Here is a 15,000-nt window from a genome sequence, read left to right on the forward strand (position 1 = left end):
TTTCCAGTATGTTGACCTCGTGAGACCACTTGCATTTTTTTCCCACTGTCCTCCCACCTCGGGATCTTTCTTTCTCCTATGTTTCTGACGAAGAGCTCCGCTCGAAACGTCATACCCTCCTTCTTCCCTTTTTTCCTGAGCGCCTAATAATACTTTAATTGTTCCACCTCCTTGCGTTGATGTCTTTTTTGTTTTCTTGTTTGGATTAACTTTATATATATATATATATATATATATATAGTAAAATAAGGATACAGATAGAATCAGGTACTTGAAAAGATATGCACCAGTAAGGGTTGGATAAACCTGTGGTTCCGGCCTATGGTTGGTAAGTATCAAATACGATATTCCGGTTGCGTACACAGAGAAAACCAATTCTTTGAAGTATTTGGATGTACGTTTGTTTATATCATTTATCCATCGTTTTATTATTTGATTATATATATATATATATATTATATATATATATATATATATTATAATATTATTATATATGTGTGTGTGTGTGTGTGTGGTGTGTGTGTGTGTGTGTGTGTGTGTGTGTGTGTATGTATACTAATAAACTTGCTTGTTCTTCATAAACCTGTTTTCGTTTTGTTTTTATATAAATTATATATATATATATATATATATATATAATATATATATATATATATATATATATATATATTATATATAGATATATATGTAACAGTATGTATGTATGTGGAGCAAATCGTAAAAGGCGACAATATGACGTAATGGTCGTTTGTCCGAACAAGCATAATTGTTGGTAATCCCATTCGTTAAAATTACTGCTCATATACGAATTGTAAACTTTCGTCAAAGAAATCTTTCACGAAGTACGGTTCTTAGAATTTGGATATGAGCAGTTATAAAAACCCTGAATTTTGGGAAATTACCCAGTGATCGTAGGATGTTACTAAACTCCACAACACTCACAACAGTGATCGTTGAATGTTACTAAACTCCACGACACTCACAACAGTGATCGTTGAATGTTACTAAACCCCACGACACTCACTCCTTGAGATATTGGCTATTTTTTATGCCATGTTTGTGGCTTAAATCCAACAAGACTTATTTGAATTGTTGTGAACTCTAGTAGTTAGAATGAAGGATTAGCTAGTGTGAATTTTAAGTCGTAATTCTCTACGACAAAATAACTTTACTTGCCAGTTGAACTATAAATGCTAAATGTACATAAATAAACTAATGCAGTAATTATTTTCTCTTTCTTCACGTTCTTCAGCTTGTTAATAAAATTTATTCCTGCAACTATAAAACTGTGTATTTTTTTATAGCGGCTAAAAGAACACGAATTTATTTATACATGCACGTATAAAATGTCCGTTAGCGTTTCAGAGTAAATATTTCTCACTATGGCGTTTATGTAGCTGGAGTCAGGATTTATGCATAACGATAACACTTATCAGTAAATTATAAGTGACGGGTTTATCAATATATATTCTTACTTCAAAAGTAAAATATATTTATTATCTACTAGCAGTATCGTCCGGCGTTGCTCGGGTTTGTTTCGACCCTTTAGAATTGGAATTTTTGAAAAGTAAAACTTTTGCATTATGTAGCTTGTTATTCTCCTTAAGTGAACATTTTTATGGTTGAAATACACCGAAAAATGGCAACACAGCAGTCAAAGAATCGTAAAAAATAGGGATTTTCATAGAAAAAAAACACCTTTTTGATGTAAATAATTTTTGATGTTAACATGGTCCGATTTGAATTTTTTCTTCTACGGAAGGAAGAACAAGCCTTGTTCTATCATACTTTCAATTTTAGCCAACTTGCGCCGCAGGGTCTCGGAGGATATAGTGTTAGTTGAAGGCTACCAAACCTGCCATACACAGACAACTACAGCTTTATATATAGAGAGATTATGAGCAAGCACAGACGCACTCTCTTACCTTAGCTTTTATATGTTACTGTTAAACCAGCTCAATGTTCCAGTAAACCAAATAACTGACGCTGGTATTCGTCCGGTCTTTTGTATTCGTGATCATAAAATGATGACAGTTTTACATTGAATTTGATAGAAAGACACAAATAGAAGGAAACAAACAAATGAAGAGTATAAGACTAAAAAAAATGCCCGTCACGTAGAATCGAGCGGGGCTTGACAGCATTAAGTTCCTCCGTAATTTTGAGCAAGCATAGACGCAGTCTTACCTTAGCTTTCATATTTGCAATGATATCTTCCGTATATTTATCATAATTCTTTTTCTTCTGTTCTTCAATTCGCAGCTTTTCATTTTCCTTTTCCTGTGCCACCTTCTCAATTCTTTGGTTCTCATCATCACTTAGTTGCTTCATGTGATTACTGATTCGAAGACCGAGCAACTCGAGGTATTTCTGACGCTGCCTGTAAAAGACAAATTAGACGCATAGGGTATTTTTTATGACACTATTTCTTGCTGACGACCAGGAACTTCTTGAATTCTGAACAGGCAAACTAAAGGGAGTCACCAAAAGGGTCACTCAACCATCTACAAATGAGTGCTGTATCTGCCTCAAATTGTACTTATTTCTTTACTACCCACAAGGGGCTAAACACAGAGGGGTCAAACAAGGACAGACAAACGCATTAAGTCGATTATATCGACCCCAGTGCGTAACTGGTACTTATTTAATGGACCCCGAAAGGATGAAAGGCAAAGTTGACCTCGGCGGAATTTGAACTCAGAACGTAGCCGCTGACGAAATACCGCTAAGCATTTCGCCCGGCGCGTTAACGTTTCTGCCAGCTCGCCGCCTTAATTCTACCTCAAATTGTACCGTCTTCAAAGACCTATACTCTGGTATGTGTAGATAATATAGTTATCGTAATCGAAACATAAATCATACTGTTTCGAATCAAAATTTAATTACAAAGAAAGAGAAAACAGAAAAAGGAAGTGGTGGGGATTAAGCAGCAGCAGAAGGGGCAGGAAAAACGGCGTGCCATGTGGTCATGATGGTGATGGTGTTGCCGCGGAAAACGGCCAACGACACTCGCTGTAGCCGCCACTCCATTTCGCGGGGCTCATTTCATAGACGGGCCGCCGTTGTCCTGATTTTGTGGTAGAGATCGGTAGAGCGGGGTCTGAGAATCCCCGAGGACTAGACGGCGACCGACACAAACTGATAGCCGCCGACACGAGTACGCAACTGATACTTAATTTATCGACCCCGAAAGAATGAAAGGTACAATCGACCTCGGCGGAATTTGAACTTAGAACGTAACGACAGGCGAAATATCGCTAAGCATTTCGTCCAACGTGCTAAAGATTCTGCCACCCCGTCGCCTTAATAATAATAATAATAATAATAATAATAATAATAATAATAATAATAATAATAATAATAATAATAATAATAATAATAATGATAATAATAATAGACAACGGCAGGAACTGATAAGTGCAGAATGTGTGGACAAAATGGTGAAACCGTATGGCATATTACCAGCCAATGTACGCCACTAGATCAGAAGGAATATAAGAGACGCCATGACAATATAGCCAGGCTTGTCCATTAGACACTTTGCAACAAGTATGGACTTTACGGAGCAAAAAATTGGCACGACAATAAACCTGAGGACATCGTCGAAAATAAAAATGCAAAGATCCCATGGGATTCAGTGCGACCATGAAATAGAGAATAGGAAGCCAGACATAGCCTTAATTGAAAAGGGAAACAAACTATGCTGGATCATAGATATAGCATGCCCAGCTGACAAGGTACGCGATAAGGAATGAAGAAAAGTCGAGAGATATGACAGGTTAGCTTGGGAAGTTAAGCAGTTGTGGTCGATGAAAAAGGTAGCAGTAGTATCAATAATTGTCGGTGCCCTGGGAACAGTGAACAAAAATCTCGAGAAATACGTGGAACAAATAGGGACTGCAATAAGAGTGGAGCACTTGCAGAAAACAGCACTGCTTGGAACAGCTCGAATACTCCGGAAGGTGCTCGAAAACTAAGAGGTGTTACCTTTGTTCACAGGTAGTGAACGGCTGACACCGCAGCTGTTCTCCGGCGTTAGAAGCTATGCAAAGGTAATAATAATAATAATAATAATAATATAATAATAATAATAATAATAATAATAATAATAATAATAATAATAATAAATGCCCCGATGCAAACAGTGGCTCTCGTGGCTTCTGATCTTAACTGATTGGAAGTGTTATGTACATTGTTATGTCTTGGTATAAAAGATGGGCTACAGCAAATATTCTGCTCAATACCACAGATTTGCTTGTCAGTTGCTTGACCTTAACCAGTTGAGCATGTCACTTAGTGGCTGATGATATGTGCATCTATGATCACGAGCAGAAGTTCTGGAGGAACATCATGGCCATGTATTGAGAGGGATTCTTTAGGGTTTGAATAATTAACTTCTGGAAACATGGGTGTTTCATTCAACATCCTTAAACAAAAGTTATTCAGGGACCTTTTGAGCGGGATGGGTTACGCGACCAGAAGAAAATTCTAACTGGGCCCCACCTGCAAGGTCATGCACTGTTTATCTTGATATAAGATCACCATGTCACGCACATATGGTTGTGATGCATGTGCATGGTGTACTCTTTATCAGACGGATAGTCATGAGGAGTATACTGTATATTTTACCCCAGTGTCACTTTGATGGCATGCGCTCCTCTCTCACTCAATAATAATAATAATAATAATACTCAATAATAATAATAATAATAATAATAATAATAATAATAATAATAATAATAATAATGCCCTGATGCAGTACCAGGCTGCCCTGATGCAGTACCAGACTGCCCTGATGCAGTACCAGGCTGCCCTGGTGCAGTACCAGGCTGCCCTGATGCAGTACCAGGCAGTGGCTCTCATGGCTTCTGATCTTAACTGATTGGAAGTGTTATCATGTACATTGTTTTGTCTTGGTATAAAAGATGGGCTACAGCAAATATTCTGCTCAATACCACAGATTTGCTTGTCAGTTGTTTGACTTTAACCAGTTGAGCATGTCCCTTAGTGGCTGACGATATGTGCATCTCTGACCACGAGCAGAAGTAGTGGGGGAGCATCATAGCCATGTGTTGAGAGGGATTCTTTGGGGTTTGAATAGTTCACCTCTGGAAACATGGGTGGTTCTTTCAACATCCTTAAACAACCCTTATTCAGGGACCGTTTGAGCGGGATGGGCTACTCAACCTGAAGAAGAAAATTCTAACTGGGCCCCACCTGCAAGGTCATGTGCTGTTTATCTTGATATGAGATCACCATGTCGCGCACATATGGTTGTGATGCATGTGCCTGGTGTACCTTTATCAGACGGGTAGTCATGATGGGTATATTGGGCTTCGTATATTTTACCCCAGTGTCACTTTGATGGCATGAACTGCTCTCTCACTCAATAATAATAATAATAATAATGTTTGTTTTTATGTTTTGTTTGTTCCTTCTCGAACCATGCCTGGCTCATTAGGGCCAGACTCCCGGTTTCCTTGGCGTATAGGTTCCCCACCTGGACGGGACGCTGTCCGTCGCAGGTGAGCTACAAGATGCAGGAGGAAAGAGTGAGAGAAAGTTGTGGCGAAAGAGTCAGCAGAAGTTTCGCCATTACCTTCTGTCGCAGCCGCGTGGAGCTTAGGTGTTTCGCTCATAAACACACATATCGCCCGGTCTGAGATTCGAACCCGCGATCCCACGACGGCGAGGCCGCTGCTCTAACCACTATGCCATGTGCCTCCACAATAATAATAATAATAATAATAATAATAATGCAGTACCAGGCAGTGGTTCTCATGGCTAAATGCCCTGATGCAGTACCAGGCAGTGGTTCTCATGGCTTCTGATCTTAACTGATTGGAAGTGTTATCATGTACATTGTTTTGTCTTGGTATAAAAGATGGGCTACAGCAAATATTCTGCTCAATACCACCGATTTGCTTGTCAGTTGTTTGACCTTAACCAGTTGAGCATGTCCCTTAGTGGCTGACGATATGTGCATCTCTGATCACGAGCAGAAGTAGTGGGGGAGCATCATAGCCATGTGTTGAGAGGGATTCTTTGGGGTTTGAATAATTCACCTCTGGAAACATGGGTGGTTCTTTCAACATCCTTAAACAACCCTTATTCAGGGACCTTTTGAGCGGGATGGGCTACTCAACCTGAAGAAAATTCTAACTGGGCCCCACCTGCAAGGTCATGTGCTGTTTATCTTGATATGAGATCACCATGTCGCGCACATATGGTTGTGATGCATGTGCCTGGTGTACCTTTATCAGACGGGTAGTCATGATAGGTATATTGGGCTTCGTATATTTTACCCCAGTGTCACTTTGATGGCATGAACTGCTCTCTCACTCAATAATAATAATAATAATAATAATACTTTCTACTATTGGCACAAGGCCTCGAATTTGGGAGGGAGGGGATAGTAGATTCCATCGATCCCAGTGCTATTTCCAACGCAGACTATCGCTATCGTCTCCCAGGATTTTTCAAACAGAAGACTATGGCCGAGAAATCCTAAGAAATATTTTTGTAGTTTGAGGTCTGATACTGCGGCAAATCGGCAGAGTCTTTAAACACTGGATAAAAATTTTCACGATCTTCATTCCAACTCATTGCTATTTGAGTTCAAGTGACGCTGAAGTCAACCATTCCTTTCATCCGTCCTCAATAAAATCGGTTGTAGTTAGACCTTGAAAGGGAGATGTACCCCATCAGGTCTAAAAAGTACCTTAAAATACGCTGAGTTTCACACTCACGCCTCTCTTACTCCATCATCAAACTGAAAGCTAAGTAAATATTTTATAGACTGTTGTGTCTGGGGAGAGTCATTCTCTTTTAGTGCCTTATTATTTAATACACTCACCGGTTAAAATTTCCACTTTTTTCTTATTTTTATTTTCCTAAAATTTTCGTTGCGTCTTGCAACCTTTTCAATAGTTTTGAGTCAAGACTATTGAAAAGGTTGCAAGACACAACGAAAATTTTAGGAAAATAAAAATAAGAAAAAAGTGGAAATTTTACCGGTGAGTGTATTAAATAATAAGGTACCAAAAGAGAATGACTCTCCCCCGACACAACAGAATATGCTTCAACACACGAACTCATATAAAGAATCTTGCAAACCAAATCCAAAAACGAATGATTTTATAGACGTTTTTTTTTTAATTTCAGAAAATCTTTAGTGTCATTTACCGATATTCCTTCCAGTGTAAATTTTTTTTGGAATACACGATAATATCCGACAATATGCCGGCAAAGTTGACTTTGTCTTTTATATTTGAGGTCGATATCAATTCTACCAAAGTGACTTTGTGCCTGTTTTCGAAACCATTAATATTTCACCGTTTCTTTCTTTCATTAAGATAACTGCGGAGTATAATAACTGTAACTGTAACTAATTAAGTTTGAGAGTATAGAATAACCAAACATATAGGAGCAGATACAATACTGAGAGAGCGATTATCTTCCGTTTGGCATAATAATCTCATTTTAGAGTGTAAACTTTTTTATATTCATCTTTGATTATTGTATTGTTTAGGTTTTTAACCAGATATATATTTGTAAGTCTGTCACAGAATTAATTTTCTTATCTCTATTTATGCAACTGAATGTCACAAATTTTTAAATTATGTTTTCTCCCTGTAAAGAGGCATTAACATATATCATGAAGTATATGTCGCGTGTATGCGACTGTTGTCCTGTTTATTATATACACAGATTGAGGTCATTCATATGCACGTAGTGGCTGTTTATCATTAATAAATCAAACTAAACAGTCACCTATGGGAACCGCTTCGCATCTCGAGTTCGTCTCACAAAGATGCCACCGTTCAACGCTGTTTTAGGTTTTGTCGCTCAAACTACTGCTGCAAAATCTGGAGGCGTTGAGGAGCTTCCTACATGAACTGGGATACAGGAAGGACCTATCTGCATATGTGGACAAAGTTTACATGATGGCATTAATCAAAACGGAAATTGAAGTGATTGGTACCTTACTGAAAGAGTAGCTGCTGGTAATGAGGAGAACGCTTACTATTTTCTACTCTAGGCGCAAGGCCCGAAATTTTGGAGAAGGGGGCCAGTCGATTACATCAACCCCAGTATGCAACTTGTACTTAATTTATCGACCCCGAAAGGATGAAAGACAAAGTCGACCTCGGCGGAATTTGAACTCAGAACGTAACTGCAGACGAAATACTTATTTCTTTACTACCCACAAGGGGCTAAACACAGAGGGCAAACAAGGACAGACAAACGGATTAAGTCGATTATATCGACCCCAGTGCGTAACTGGTACTTAATTTATCGACCCCGAAAGGATGAAAGGCAATGTCAACCTCGACGGAATTTGAACTCAGAACGTTGCGACAGACGAAATACCGCGAAGCATTTCACCCGGCGTGCTAACGATTCTGCCAGCTCGCCGCCTTCTGGAGAATACTTATTAAAGGAGACAAGTTAATGGACTTTCAATCCGACGCTTGATACACAAATCTATGCAGGAAGGCGGCTTCTGCCGCAGGGGCGTGGGCTCGGGGTTTGGTTCGGTCCTCACCATCAGTTGGATAACGATTAGAAAGAGGTCATGAGTAGGGGTGGCCAGTTTCACTAAAAAGTTCAACATAGGCGTAGGAGTGGCTATGTGGTAAGTAGCTTGCTTTACGAACCACATGGTTTCGGGTTCAGTCCCACTGCGTGGCACCTTGGGAAAGTGTCTTCTACTTTAGCCTCGGACAGACCAAAGCCTTGTGAGTGGATATGGAAGACGGAAACTGAAAGAAGCCCGTTGTATATATATATATATATATTATATATATATATATATATATATATATATATATATATATATATATATATAATATATATATATATATATGAGTGTGTGTGTGTGTATACGTTTGTGTGTCTGTGTTTGTCCCCCCAACATCGCTTAACAACCGATGCTGGTGTGTTACGTCCCCGTAACTTAGCGGTTCGGCATAAGAGACCGATAGAATAAGTACTAGGCTTACAAAGAATAAGTCCTGAGGTCGATTCGTTCGACTAAAGGCAGTGCTCCAGCTTGGCCACAGTCACAGTGGAGGCACATGGCCAAGTGGTTAGAGCAGCGGACTCGCGGTGGTGGGATCGCGAGTTCGAATCTCAGACCGGTCGATGTGTGTGTTTACGAGCGAAACACCTAATCTCTACGCGGCTCCGGCAGAAGGTAACGGCGAACTTCTGCTTACTCTTTCGCCACGACTTTCTCTCATTCTTTCCTCCTGCATCTTGCAGCTCACCTGTGACGGACCGGCGGCCCGTCCAGGTGGGGAACCTATACGCCAAGAAACCGGGAAACCGGCGCTAATGAGCCAGGCATGGCTCGAGAAGGAACAAACAAAATCAAACAGTCAAATGACTGAAACAAGTAAAAGAAAACAAAAAGAGACAGAAAGAAGCAGCTGTTTCAGAAATGATAGACAAAAGTGACCAACGCATGTATTGCCTCAGTGTTGTATTACCTCCTGATCTCGTGCCTTATTCCAGTAAACATCACCTTTCCTTCTAGGAAGATAGAGTCTGTCGGTATTACTTATTTTGAAGACGGACTGCGTTATGCACCGAGAGCAGCTTTCTATCTTCTCCTTTCTAAATTCTGTTTCACCACCATTGTCCTTTTCAGAAAAAGAGCAGAGTAACTCAGTACTGTATTGCCCACGTACTTATGGCTTTAATGATGTGCCCCGTCCCATCTAATTTTGCTTCGAGTGCCTTCTTAACTCCCTTCTTGTACTCTTTAGTGACTTTTTCTCTCATTTCTCCTTCCATTAGCTTATTGTTTTACAGAACTGTTAGCTATTTGAATCCACCATTATTCCACTGCGATTTTATTGTTGTTGTTGTTGTTATTGAGTGAGAGAGCAGTGCATGCCATCAAAGTGACACTGGGGTAAAATATACGAAGCCCAGTATACCCATCATGACTACTCGTCTGATAAGGGTACACTAGGCACATGCATCACAACCATATGTGCGCAGCATGGTGATCTCATATCATTATTATTATTATTATTATTATTATTATTAGCAGCAGCAGCAGCAGTAGTAGTAGTAATAGTAGTAGTAGTAGTAGTAGTAGTAGTAGTAGTAGTTTTAATAGTAGTAGTAGTAGTAGTAGCAGCAGCAGCAGCAGCAGTAGTAGTAGTAGTAGTAGTAGTAGTAGTAGTAGTAGTAATTGTAGTAGTAAGGTGGCGATCTGATCCAATCGTTAGCACACTGGACAAAATTCTTAGTGGCATTTCGTCGGTCTTTGCGTTCTGAGTTCAAATTCCGCCGAGGTTGACTTTGCCTTCCATCCTTTCGCGGTCGATACATTAAGTACCAGTGAAACACTAGGGTCGATGTAATTGATTAGTCCCCTCCCCCAAAATTTCAGGTCTTGTGCCTATAGAAGAAAGGATTATTATTATTTTTATTCAGTAGTCTTAGTTTTATCGCGTGTTTCCACTGCACAACCGAACACAGCTCTGCGTGCCTTGGACATGTGAAGCAGTTTGTTTTGGTATTGAAACTGTTTTACATAGGCTGTGTGCGGTGCCTAGCAGTGCTATTTTCTATATATTATACATATTCGTAAGCCCTTCCTATGCATTTTGTGCCGCATGTTTTTTAATCATACCTAACGCATCTATTATTATAGGGATTGTTTCTGTTTTAAGGCTCCACATTCGGGTAATCTCTATTTCCAGATCTTTGTATTTTGAGAGTTTCTCCGATGCTCATTATTTTGGTTTGGCTCAAGTTCGGTCTTATTCCTGGTAGGATTTATGTGGGTAGCGGGTTACTACCTGTAACCTTAGGTATCCACAAGTTTTCATCAGTCTTTCAAGGGCTTAGAACCTTCCTGATAACCATTGTTGTCCCGAAGAGAGAAACTTTCCGTAGGGGCTCTACCGGGAATTCTGTTTCAATCTTCTTCAGCCTTTTGTATATATCTTGGCTTAATATTCCCAACGCGCCAATTATTACAGGCATGGCATTTACAGTTCTTATGCTCCAAATTCTTCCTATTTCTAATTTTAAGATGTTGTATTTTTGTTTCGCTTTTTATCCACTTTCTTTACGATTCAAAAATCAAACGGGCATGATGGGTAGATCAGTAAGCAACTTCGCTTTTCCCTATCTATAATTGCCATGTCTGGTCTTTTATTTTCCAACTTCTTTTCCGTTTGAATAGGGAAGTCCCACAAAATCCTACAAAATCTCTCCAACTCCATTACTCTTTCAACTCGATGATAATACCATGTGTTTCCAGTTTCAAATTCACATTTCTGCCACAGTTTCCAGTGTAAAACATTTACAACCCGGTCATGCCTCCATTTCTTATATTTTTCCTGTGCCAACTTGAGACATTCTTCCACAATATGTGCTACTGTCTCGTTACAAGTTCCACAGGCTCTACCTTTTACCGACGCCTTCTCTCCATATATATGTATGCATATATATACATATAAACATACGCACACATTATATATATATATATATATATATATATATATATATATATACATGTGCGTGTGTGTGTGTGTGTAATTATTATTATTATTAAGTGAGAGATCAGGACAGGCATGCCATCAAAGTGACACGGGTAAAATATATGAAGTCCAATATACCCATCATGACTACCCGTCTGATAAGGGTACACCAGACACATGCATCACAACCATATGTGCGCGACATGGTGATCTCATATCAAGATAAACAGCGCATGACCTTGTAGGTGTGGCCCAGTTAGAATTTTCTTCTGGCTGAGTGGCCCATCCCACATCTGCGAATAAAGGTTTGATCAACACACCCATGTTTGCAGAGTTGAATTGTTCAAACCCCAAAGAATCCCTCTCAACACATGGCTATGATGCTCCCCCACTACTTCTGCTCATGATCAGAGATGCACATATCGTCAGCCACTAAGGGACTTGCTCAGCTGGTTAAGGTCAAACAACTGACTAGCAAATCTGTGGTATTGAGCAGAATATTTGCTGTAGCCCATCTTTTATACCAAGACAAAATACGTACATCATAACACTTCCAATCAGTGAAGATCAAAAACCATGAGAGCCACTGCCTAGTACTGCATCAGGGTATTTATTATTATTATTATTATTATTATTATTATTATTATTATTAGCGGTTCGGCAAAAGAGACCGACAGAATAAGTATTAGGCTTACAAAGAATAAGTCCTGGGGTCGAGTTGCTCGACTAAAGGCGGTGCTGAAGCTTGACCGCAGTCAAATGACTGAAACAAATAAAAGAATAAAAGAACAAAAGAATGCGATAGAAAAATTGGAAAAAAGAAGTATTTAAAAATGGTTATCGTTTATGTTTGACATAAAATGTTTTGGCGTGTACTTGATATAACAGTTATAAGAATAGTGTAAAGTTTAAGCATAAAAAAAAAACAGATATAGGATTGTAAGTATAAGCAGATTCGACTGCGGTCCGTCGCATTAATTTACTCTAAAGTTCATATCTAACTTGCAAATATTCTTCATGATATGTGTGATATGTGTAATGCTAATCCGTATTAGTTGCATTTCTTGGAGAGATGCCGATAAGATGTTTCTCACAGTCTTTTTTTTTTTTGTACCATACCCACGGCGGCCGCTATGATGGCTGACTTTGTTTTCGTTTTAAAGCGTTACATCTTTCCAATCTTTCTCTCTCTCTCTCTCTCTCTCTCTCTCTCCTCTCTCTCTCTCTCTCTCTCTCTCTCTCTCTACGTATTTAATTTATTTTAAAAATTCTTTTATCAAAATAGTTTTATACTCAACTAATTTGTAGGTCTTATCTCTGTTGTTTCCTTGATGTTATATGTATTTTTTTTCGAATTATCCGACCTATGTTATCTGGAAGATCCCAAAGTACCGTTACCTTATCTCCTTCGATGACAGACTATGAATACCGTTTCTAATGGTTTGCGACTTTGCATTTCGTAATGGTTGTATATCGACCAACATAAGTATTGGTCTACTCCATCATGGCGATTCTTACGCTCAATAAACGTCAATACCGGACTGTCCGACAGTAGACAGTCAAGTGTTTCCTCAAATTTGACATGGAACCTGTATTTTGAAGCAGCACGTTTCTTTAATACAAGGGTTTCATATTTTCCGGCCAAGAAGCGCAGTCTTGTGTTGCTAATATAAGTTCTTTTGAATCTTCTTCTAGTCCTGAATTCCTCAGCCACTGATGAGTTGTTTTCTGCTCTACGTCAAAAATCTTTGCTTCGAACTACAAATTTCCCATTCATTGACTCTTGTTTTCATCGATATTGGTTTCGACCTTGCCTTTTTATCCCTTGTTTCATGCTTTAACATGTTTGACAGCTGGTTCCTTAAGTTGATAACTTCCAGCAAAATTACATTGATTTCTGTGACCAAATTTTCTACATTTCTTGAAAACTGAATGGTGTTTGTGTTTTGTTAGTTCAGTGGTGTTGATCCAATTACAGTCTTTCATCTTCTGCGGTTTTAGGGAGTCTAAATAATCTTACCGTGGTGCTTTTGAATAACCAGTCAAGTTATACCATCCCCTTACCACCCTACGCTACTGTATATACAGACGACCAACGTATGATTTGTACTGGTGCATTTTAATGTATGCTAGCATGTGAACCTCCTTCTTATTCGCGATTTGGTGTTGCTGTTGGCGATGGTGAAAGGGGTAGTGTCGGTGGAGGTGATGTTGATGTTGGCGATTGTAACGATGCTGATGCTGATAGTTGTTGTTGTTAAGCAACAAGACGGGTAAGGGTGATTAGGTGATGGTCTAGGGCTTAGGGGCGGGAAACCCCAGACCATGGAAAAAAAACTTTGGTCGTCTTGTTGTAGTCGAGGGCTCTTCGTTGACGCCCGACACCACTGGGGGTTGGCCCTCGAAGTCGCTGGAAATGGAGATCTCCAGGTCCAAATTCTTGAACGGCTGTTGATGCTGATGGTAGCAGTGGTGACATTACTAGTGGGAATGATAAATATAGTAGTAGTTGTGGTGGTGGTGGTGGTGATATCGGTGAAACATCTGAGTCTTATTTGCAGCTCAAGTCTTTCATACGCAAGTTAAGTAAGTCTTGATATCCAGACCCTGACTCAACCTATCGCCACTACCTATATACAAATAAACAAACACGCCCTCACAAACACACACACACACATACCAACACACACACACACACACACACACACATACACACACAACACACACACACACACACACACTCTATCTCTCTCTCTCTCTCTCTCGTTCTCACCACACACACTATCTCTCTCTCTCGTTCTCACCACACACACACACACACACTCTCTCTCTCGTGCACACATACACATGCATGTATGGCGCCTACTTCAAACCCCCTATCCTTCCTTCACCCCTATTAAAAATATGTAACACAGTGTGTGCCTGCGAGGTTATCAGAGATACATGTCACCTGGTCGTAACATAATAGAAAAATACGCGATAAGTGATGATTGTTTGTGCAGTTTGGATGTTTTCTTGGCCCTGGGGATGAAGGTTATTTAGTCATAAAAATTGTGGGACAAATTGAAAATATTTCTAGCCACGTATTTAGTTATCAATTTCATGTTATAATTCTTGAGCGATAATGACGTCGGTTATAAATTTCTAACGACCCATCCGCTGGTTAAATGCACACCTGAGATCGAATGTGACCAGAGAATATCCATAATTTCCGAATATATTCGTAAGACACCGTACATCTACCTGTGCCTACTCACTGCATTCTCCTTCCCTTAAATTTGTACTTTTCTTTCGCAATCTCTCGAACTTACTCACCTATTCAGCCTATTCAATCTTCTCTTATTTACTTCTATACATTTCCCTGTAACTAGAACGTACACCTGTCACACCTTCACCATGTCTCTCTCCCTCTCTCTCTCTCTCTCTCGCTCTCTCTCTCTCTCTCTCTCTCTTTCTCTTGTCTATCTCTGTTTTTCTAACTGAAGTAGCTGTA

The 15,000-nt window shown here is 39.5% G+C and overlaps 1 protein-coding gene across 1 annotated transcript in view; it reads right to left on the bottom strand.

Annotated features, from left to right (window-relative positions):
- Nucleotides 1-1,298: 1,298 nt before the first annotated feature.
- The window catches only part of LOC115210563 (coiled-coil domain-containing protein 173-like), an 82,808-nt gene continuing 69,106 nt past the window's right edge, over nt 1,299-15,000 (bottom strand). The window contains exons 7-8 of the mRNA XM_029779165.2: nt 2,188-2,380; nt 1,299-1,307 (exon numbers count right to left, since the gene is read on the bottom strand). Coding sequence (XP_029635025.1) covers nt 1,299-1,307; nt 2,188-2,380 — 202 coding nt within the window. The remainder of the gene's footprint in view (nt 1,308-2,187; nt 2,381-15,000) is intronic.

The sequence above is a fragment of the Octopus sinensis genome, linkage group LG4 (genome assembly GCF_006345805.1).
Source record: "Octopus sinensis linkage group LG4, ASM634580v1, whole genome shotgun sequence".
Lineage (NCBI taxonomy): Eukaryota > Metazoa > Mollusca > Cephalopoda > Octopoda > Octopodidae > Octopus > Octopus sinensis.